Source organism: Argiope bruennichi, chromosome 1, assembly GCF_947563725.1.
Source record: "Argiope bruennichi chromosome 1, qqArgBrue1.1, whole genome shotgun sequence".
Taxonomy (NCBI): domain Eukaryota; kingdom Metazoa; phylum Arthropoda; class Arachnida; order Araneae; family Araneidae; genus Argiope; species Argiope bruennichi.
Genome location: NC_079151.1, coordinates 17986485 through 17996757, shown reverse-complemented (window position 1 = coordinate 17996757; position 10273 = coordinate 17986485). Strand labels below are relative to the sequence as shown.

The window sequence follows — 10273 nt, the reverse complement described above, 5'->3', positions numbered from 1 at the left end:
AAAAACAAGTCTAATATTTTACATCATTCATTATAAAAATATGGAATTTAAAAAAAACCTTAAAAGTACTAAACAACAACAATTTAGAATGCAATTACATTATCTGCAATAAATGAGAGTCAAATATACTAAATATTACTTAGGATAAAAGGCAATAAAATAACATCACAAAATTTTTGCATAAATTATATTCCATTGTAATTTTACAAGAAAAAATATACTTAAATGTAGCATATGTTTCAGTGAACGCTTTATATATATATGAAGTAAAAGCAATTAAAGACTAAATTTCACAGTTTCAAATATAAAATGCTGAATACTACTACTAAGTTTTAAAATAATTAATATCTTATTACATCATTCATTATTAAATATAGAATATTCATTAAGTCTTAGAGCACAAAACAATAATTTAGAATGTAATTATACTAAACAATATCTGTGATATTGATAGAGAAAGAGACTAAATATTATCTCAAAGAAAAAGTGAAAAATATAAATATATTTGAAGAAATAGTATTATATTGATACTTTACAGCAAAATTAACACATTTATTAAGTACAACCAACTAAAGAATAAATTTCATAGTTTAGGATACAAAATGCAAAATACTGCAATTAATTAAAGCTAAAGAATGCAATAAAAATCAAAATATACATATAATTAACAAAGAGCTCAACAAATATATATATATATCAAGACACATAAAACTCATTTTTCCATCAAAACATTCTTAATAACTTAAACAAAATTCAAACAAAACTAGAAAACATCAAATAAAAGTCTTTCAGAATCAACAAAATATCACAGATACTGAACTTTCCTCTAACAAATATAATTATCCAATTCAGTTTTAAATAGAAAAGAAAATATTTATCACATCAGAAAGCATTGTTTCTTCTCCAAATTAAATCTGCAAAGGCAGCCTAGGCAATCGAACACATAAACTGCTACTTATTCTGTCAATGTACATTCGAGAACGCAAATTAATGAGACTAAATTCCGTTACACCTCTACAGTCTTCAACTTTCAAGGCTTTAAGCTGTCTGCAGTATTCTCCAACAAGCCTATAAAAAATAATCAAGAAATGTTTTTCAAAATAAAAAAAAAAAAAATTGAAGTTCAAGAACAAATTAACTTGATAGATATAATAAATGAAAGCTCATACTTTGCCAATAATGTAATATTCTTTACATTAATTTCAAATGATTAAAAAATACATGAAAATTCATATAATATAAATTTTTCATTAACATTTTAAATTGAGACATTTTTTTAGAATTAATTTAGCTACTATTAAGGAATATTTCATTTAAAAAATAGATAACAAAGCCTGTTCAAATTAAAATGATATCCACTTACAAGAATTATAGCAATATGTCTCTTTTGTGTATTCTGCAATTTTTTATTTTAATTATCTATGTATCCCAAGTGAATGAATCCTATGTTAAAAAATAAATTTGTGTTTTTTGCAATAAAATTTTTAAAATATTACATAAACAAGTTAAATTTTAACTTGATAAATGATACATTAAGAGTAAAAGTAAAACAATGGCATTAAAGCAACAGCAAAATTTCTTCTATTACCGTGACCTTTGTTGCATATCTCTTTTTATTACCATTTATTCTATTTTTTTCTCCAATTTAATTTTTTCAAAAAAGGAATTGTATTTAAAAGTAATTTGTCTAATCCCAACTGGTTTACAGAGACCAATGCTCATTAAAATGTTCAATTCAGTATTTTATGTAACATGGTCTCTTAATAACTCTTTCACAAAATACTTTAAAAGTTTAAATTTTCATAGTCACATAACTTAAATTAGTATTAAAACCTTACACCACTCTGTTCTGTGTGCTATAAATTTTTCTAATTTCCTGTCAGCTCCCATAACATTTGAATTTTAAATTGAAGTGGAAGTGATTAAATTTCAACTATTCTTGCTGAAACCAATACTGTTTTTTTTTTTTTTTTTTAATATATGTACTTTAATATATGCACATTTAAGCCGCATTATCATTATATGTTTTGAGAGTTGATACAGCAAGGCTTGTGTGTCAAAAAGTTCAATTAATTCTATGCAGTAGTTTTTGGTTGGTGCCCTTTTAAATATGGAGAACAATGGGCAGCATTTTTGTCATATTGTACTTTTTTACTATAGAAAAGGTAAAAATGCTGTTCATGCCAAAAAGAAATTAACCAATGTGTATGGAGAAGATGTGTTGACAGTATGCCAGTGCCAGAACTGGTTTGCAAAATTTCGATCTGGCAATTTTGATGTCGAAGATGCCTCACGTTCTGGAAGGCCGGAGGAAGTTGATAAAGACACGATAAAGGCATTAGTTGATGCAAATCGGCGAATAAGAACACGTGAGATCGGTGAGAAATTAAATTTATCGAACTGAACTGTTTATGACCACTTGAAAGGCCTGGGTTTAACCTCGAAGCTCGATATATGGTTTCCCCATGTTCTCACGGAGAGAAATTTGTGTTGTCACATTGACGTCTGTGATTCGCTTCTCGAAACGTCACAAAAATTATCCATTTTTGAAGCGCATCATTACTGGGAACAAAAAATGGGTTGTATATAACAATGTCAAACGCAAGAGAATATAGAGCAAAAAAGATGAACCGGCTCAAAGCATTTCGAAAGCCAATATCCATAAAAAAAAGGTGATGTTGTCTGTCTGGTGGGATTTTAAAGAAATCGTTTTTTTTTTTTTTAAAGCTTTTACTGGATAACACAACAATTAATTCAGAAGTCATCAGCTGGACAAAGTGAATGATGCACTTCAACATAAAAGGCCAGAATTAATCAACAAAAAAGGTGTAGTGTTCCACCAAGATAATGCGAGACCTCATACAAGTTTGGTCACTTGTCAAAAGCTTTTACAGCTTGAATGGGATACACTGACACACCCACCATATTCTCCAGATCTGGCGCCTTCGCATTATTATCTGTTACGATCATTGCAAAATTTTTGGACGGTAAAACCTTTACTTCAAATGAAGAGGTCAAAAATCACCTGGATCAGTTTTTGTCAGCAAAGACCAAAAATTTTATGAGTGTGGAATCATTCTACTACCTGAAAGACGGCAAAAAGTGTTGGACCAGAATATGGCCAATATATAATTTAATAAAATATTTATTCATTATACGAAAATTGTCTTTCATTTTCCCTCCCCCCCCCCCCCAAAAAAAACGAAATTACTTTCCGAACAACCCAATACAAAAAAAAAACAGAATCTTTCCGCATGAAATCATAAGTGCAATACTGAATTTTTTTAAATATAATTTATATTATACCTCAAAGAATTTTTAAATAAAAATTCATTTGACTCATCATAATATTCAGTTTTGAGTTTCACTTTAAATAGATTTAGATTATGTAAACAATATTTTATTTTATTTTAGTCAACACATGTACTTCTAAAAAGAATTAAATTTTATACAGTTCTTTAGTCTTGAGAATCATATTTGAAAAAAAAAAAATTAAAATAAATAAATAATTTAAAATTAAAAAAAAAAGTGTCTGTCTTCTGGCACCAAATCTGACAAAGTTATGAAGTTCTGTATATCACTGTTTTTGGGCTGGCAACAATTTCTTAATTTTTGGCTAATCACTCTTAAGGAAACTTAAGATGCTGATTGTTGCATCATTTTGTGATCTGATTGTTGTGGAATCATTTCATTTTTATATATTATCATTTATTTTCATATATATCATTTTTATAAAATAGTAATATTTAAATTTTCATAATTCACAGAGTTTTAGTCTCAACAGAGTGAACATTTTTTTAAATTAAAAAAAATTAAATGTCTGAAAAATATTTTACTAAATATGAGTAGACCCTCGGTCCTTATAAAAATATAAAATTCAGCAGAGCATTTAATGACTCAAACTGCATAAAATAATATTCCTTAATTCACTTAAATATTTTTTCCTATTAGCTGTATACTTAATATAAACTGCTTAGAAATTAGTTGCTGGGACTTGATTAGAGAAGGCATCCTGTATATACTGCTACGGAACTTCCTCTACAAAATCTATAAAGTCAACAGATTTGCTTAGCAGGTGTATGGTGATACTTTTAATGGGCCTCAATAACAAATAAGGATGTTTATCAGTACAAAGACACGAATACACAAATGACAAATACAAAGCTCAGACATACACAAGCAACACACAACACCACTTACAACAAACAGCAGCCCATAAATAGTAATCGGTAGTAAACAAGCCCAACAGTACAAAAAGAAGCCAAACAGAACTCAGCAGGAGGGAATCCATGTACCTGTTCACTAAGGTTTCTTCAAACGCCTGCTACTCTCCACTGCCCCTTGCTTCAGCTGTATTCGACTGCCAACTCGCTACCATAGACTGGCTAATACATACACGATTCTCCAAGCTATCTCCTGGCTAATCAACACTACACTCCAAGATTCGGTACACAGTTAAATTCACAATCCACTAATCACTTGAACTTTCTCAATGTTTGTGCTTCATTGAACTGATGCAACTAATTCGTTGTTGACTCACTGCACGATTCATAATAACATTGACTTCAGCTTGGACTGCCAGTCTTTTATAGTTTCTGGAGCAGGGCACAAAAGATTCTCAAACAATCAAGCATAATTTGCTTCCTAGAGGTGCTATCGCCAAAATTCCTGAAGATTCCAACATCACCCATTTTATTGCCAAAACTTCAAATACATCACCAAACTGCCAAGTTTGTCGCCAAACCCAGGAGTCATTAATCAGATATCAGATCAGCATTCAATAGAGCTATTCGTAAAACGGTCCTCCTACGATGGAACTGACTGCACTGGGAAACAACGTAACAGATTCGTAAAAATATAAATCATATTTGCCAGAAATACCATAGGACTATTAAGATATTTTAAAAGTTCATAAAACCCTTTTTCTTACATTTATTTTTCTAAAAAATATCATGTTTCATTTTTATTTCAATTCTTACAGACATGTATTAAAAATTGCATTTTTCTAGATTTAGTTTGCAGTAAGAATTAACTTAATCTTTTGATTTGAACTTCTGTCAATATTGGCAACAAACATATTGATAAGAACTAATTTTTCACATGCATAAATAATGTGCTGAAATGAATTGTTGGAATATATTTTTTAAAAATTAATTAAAAATAGAAACTTAATTTATACATTAAAAAATTGAATGAAAAGATTTATTTATTTATTGAATTTTAAGATAAATTCAAAAATTATTTTTGTACTATAATATTTTCTGATGTTATAAGGGAAAAGTGCAAATATTTTGCTTAATTTTAATAAATTTAAATTTCAAAAAAAAAAAAATCACTCCAATATACACAACTCTATACTCAAAAGTATATATGTACGAAGTTTGGTAGCTTCAGATCAAATGGTAAGCCTGTAGGGTCCCAACACACACATTCATCTTTATTACAAGTAAAAACATAGACTTGTAGCAAAATAAAATTTGATAGCAATAAATAACAAAAGTTTTCATCGCTTCCTGAATATTATACATCATGATGCATTTATTTAAAATCATTTCCTTTGAGCTACGCATTTTAATGTGATTCAAGAGTACAATAAAACTTTTATTGTTGGCTACAGAATTTAATATAGCACAAAAGTCATTTAACAGAAAATACTCAAATAAGAAACAGAAGTTTATATATTAATTATAAAATAAAAAGCTTTCATATAGACTATTTCTTAATATAAACATACCTGATGCCATAATCAGTTATTCTCCAACAACCTGCCAAATTCAGATTTTCAAGACAATTTAGTTTATGAGCAATAACCACTAGGCTCTTATCCGTGATTCCATAAATACGAGATACTGATAAGCTTTTTAATCTGCAAGAAAAAAAATAGTTATAGTAAAAACAATATTTTTAATCAATTAACCTCATTATAATCATTAAAAAATGCAATAAAGTTAAAATTATATATATCAAAATCAGCAATAAGGAAAAAAAATGAACACAGCAAAATAAACTAAGAACTTGAAAACAAATTCTACCCACCAAAATAAGCAAAAATATGCCATATTATCAAAAGCTAAATATTCCCTTAATAATAGATTTTACCATAATTTTGAGCTGTATACATTAAAGCAAATACTAACTCCTTGCAATTTACATTTTGCCATTAAGAAACCTGCAAAAAACATAAATAAAAACTTAACATATAAAAAATTCTACAAAAATGCCTTCAGGATGTATATATTAAAAAATAAACTGTCTGCAACAAAATAGATTTAGGGAAAGAAAATCAACTGAACAGAAAATTAGAATTTTTTTAGAAAATTGTAAAATTTTATTAATTATATCATAAAAAATGCATGCAGGAAAAAAAAATTTAAAAGCTTCACCTTATAATTTTTTTTTTTCATTTTTTATGAAAAGAAAAAAAAATTAACTGTTTTAGAAAATTTTTTAATATATTTTAAATATACTTATGTGTAAAGTATGCACTATTATTTAAATATATATCCATGAATATTTAAAATTTTGATGAAAAACTACTTTTCTATAAACTTTAGAAAGTTTTAGCAATAATTTAGAAATTTAATAAATAATTATAGGAACCAAATATTACTAAAATGACAAAAAAAAAAAAAATATTTTACATATATGTGATAAATTCTTCCATTAAATGTAACTGTTTAATCATATTTTAAATGATATCCATCTTCCTTATTGCTTTAGTTTTAAAATCAACAATAGTTGGATAGAAAATAATTCTACAGCTAAATTCAATAAAAAAAAAAAAATGTTTTCTCTTGTTCAAACAGGTCTTAATAACAATGGTTTAAAGAAATAGAATATTACATTTAGGCTTTTACACACTTTATAAATGTTAATTCTGCCTTTTATTCTTACCTTTCAGGTGTTAAAAAGGTAATACTGTTTCATTTTTGTGACTATAATATACAAGTTAATTTGCAAGAACATGAATAAAATTTAAATAATGTGCTTTAAACTATGAATAATGATGGACTATTTTAACTCTTTAATATCATGGCCATGTATCATATTATCAAATTATAACTTTTCAAACTTACAAGATTACATTAAATCATTCAGAAATGCTATAATTCAATACAAAAAAAATCAACCTAATCCAAAAACTTCCAGTATTTGATAGATTCTAAATTGAATTTGTAAGAAAACATATTTCTGAATAGAAAAGTAAGCGAAAAAACACTAAAGGGGTAAAAAAAAAAAGTGAGAGAGAGATACAGAGACCAAGTAGATTTGTTCTGCAGACATTTACATTTATATAACTAATAAATTATTGATTTACCAACTAAATTTTTACATATATTATATTATATATTATCGTAACTGTTACTATTAACTTATATTACAGTACTAATTACTGAAGTAACTATACTAAATACTGATTAAAACCATAAACTGTTATTAATAATATACTATAATCCAAAATTAATATTTTGTATATTAATAAGTCATGATTAATAATTATTACCTTTTTACTTACTATGTACAAACAGCAAATATTTCATTATCATTTAATTTTTATTAAAAATATGTAACATAAAATGAACAACAAAATTTTATTTTGATTTTTTTTACTTAAATCATCTAGCATCTTTGTTTGTTAGATTAAATTGATATTTTAATACACATTTTTATCAAAAGAATTAATTTATATATTTTATTTGAAGTTTTAATCAAATAATTCTCAGTCTAAAAAAAATTCAAATCTAGACCAGCCTAGATGAATAAGACCTAAAATTACATTTCTGATTTAACCAGATTTCCATAAAGTTTAAAAATCTATAGAATAAAATTCTAGCATGTATTTACCCTTTTAATAGCTTCTCACTAAAAATTTGTGACAAATCAAAAACCACAGTACAAACATGTGCTACAAAAATTATGACAACTTCTGAGGTTGGCTTTTGTGAGAATTCATGTTAAAATTCATGCTTTTTCCTCATAAAAATTGAGGAAAAAGTACTTGTGTGAGTGACAGAAATAAAGCATAATTTGGAATGGACATATTTTCTAATAACAATTCTTTGATTTTCAAAATACTAGCATATTACCACGGTACTGTCCGTAAAATTTACAGCAAATTAGATAGAGCAAAGGAAAAATCAGCATTTTTTTTAAAGAAAAATAAAAATAACAGGGATTATTTTTCAAATTCATATAGTTACAAATATTTAATAGCATTTGCATTTGTTGTAGTCAATATATTAATTTCTAAAAAATGAGGGAAAATATCAAGATCAGTAATCTTGTATAGTTAAAAATAGAATTGTTAGATTATTTCAAACGGATATGAAAAGTTAGAATAATAAAAACTGCAAATGCATGATACAAGATGTGTTCAGTCGAAATTATTTAATATTATTAAAATATAGTCTAATAACAACCAAAATGTAATTAAAAATACAAACTATTGATGGAATTAATTTTGATCTTATTTTTGGAACTAAATAATACGATCAATTAAATATTAATTTTCAGATAAATACTAAATTTTTAGTAATAGGGGGAATATTTATGAATGCGCTACTTTCATATTTTTTTTAAATATATATATATATATATATATATATGTTTAAAATTTAACAAAAAGAAATTCAAAACAAACAAGAAAATACGAAAGTACTATAATAGAGTTGAGTATTTTCAATATGTAATGCAAATGATTTTTCCTCTATATAGACTCAAAAACAATATGCACAACACAATGAAATGTATTAATGACATATTTCAATCAAAGATACTCAAACTTCAAATAATAAATACTAACTTAAATTGCTATAAAAATGACAGTCTATGTTCATTTTCTCTTATATGCATATGAGCTTAATGTAGCTCATGCTTAAAAATTAGTGTCCTATAAAAAAAAAATATTTACCTTGGACAATTGAGCACCAGTTCACAAACTGCTTCATCAGTCACCTCCCAACAGCTAGTTAAGTCAATGAATTCAAGATTATGACAGTTAAGGGCTATAGAAACTACAGCTCCAGAACTAAGCCAGTGACAGTTGCTCAAATCCAATACTTTCAGTTCAGATGCATTATTTGCTAATACTTGCAGTGAGCTATTAGAGACTGAAATGCAACTGCTGATATTCAAATGAAAAAGATTTTTGTTAGATTCCAAAACAGGATTCAAAGTGCTGCTATTCAGCCATTTGCAATAGCTCAAGTCAATAATCCTCAAGCAGTGAGAATCTTTGGTATAAATTCTGAAAGCCTGTAAGGTCATACAACGTGAAACCTGTGAAAAATCTAGAATTCTATTTACTTTGAAATATTCAGAGACCAGGAATTTCATTTCCTTATTGACAGCTCTCAAGTTAAACAAGTCTCGAGGGCTCAGTCTGGTAAACACGTGACAAAAAAGAACATCAACCCAAGGTATTTTTAGCAGGAGAGGAGCCGCTTCATTATCATCTGCCATTTCTGAAGAAAATAATAAATAACAAATTATATATATATTTGTTATCTAAAAAAATTACTTTGCAATTAAATATGGCATAATATTTAGACAAACATGTACTTATTTCTCATGATGCTGAAAAAAATGTATGATTAACAATATGTAAACTAAAATAAGAGCACAATGAAAATAACACTCATTCTATAATCAGCTCAGCACACAAGATTTTGATCATTACAATTATATATAATGTATGATTAATGAACTTAAAGAATGAAATACTCTCAATTTAACAAAATTAAATAAATGTTTATCACCTCTAAAAATATAATACAATACAAGTAAAATCTACATGAAATTAATAGAGATAGAACACAGGCATGTATGTACAAAGTTTTACTAATAAGCAGTTCAATTCAGGTAATGAATAGTAAATTCCTTCACAAACATCTAAAATAATGATTAAATAGCAATTGTTCAATGCATCAGAAATACTTAGTATATTACAATAAATATTAGCTAATAGGAAAAATTGGAATGAGAATTCTTAATATCCATAGTTAGCAAACCATAAAAATATAAATACAAAAAAAATTAAACAAAGCGCCTAGAGAAACAGTAAAAAAAAATTTCTCTGGTTAATAAACATCTGCAACATTTTTCTGATTTATGACAACTAATTATATTAATTTCCTGGCATTTTTTCTACTCAGAATCACTGTATGAGTACAGTAAACATTATCAAATACTTTTGCAAATTATTTAATATAAAAAATATAATTTGTAAAAAATGGAAGGAACATTCTAAAAAAACTATTAAAACAGCATATTG

At 26.6% G+C, this 10273-nt stretch overlaps 1 protein-coding gene across 2 annotated transcripts in view; it reads right to left on the bottom strand.

Annotated features, from left to right (window-relative positions):
* Window positions 1-463: 463 nt before the first annotated feature.
* Window positions 464-10273, bottom strand: part of LOC129976298 (F-box/LRR-repeat protein 15-like) — a 33495-nt gene continuing 23685 nt past the window's right edge. For both annotated transcript variants that reach the window (XM_056089802.1, XM_056089793.1), the window contains 3 exons: window positions 8912-9464; window positions 5735-5866; window positions 464-1068 (listed from right to left, as the gene is read on the bottom strand). In XM_056089802.1, the coding sequence (XP_055945777.1) occupies window positions 909-1068; window positions 5735-5866; window positions 8912-9462 (843 nt within the window). In that variant the 5' untranslated portion in view covers window positions 9463-9464 and the 3' untranslated portion in view covers window positions 464-908. The remainder of the gene's footprint in view (window positions 1069-5734; window positions 5867-8911; window positions 9465-10273) is intronic.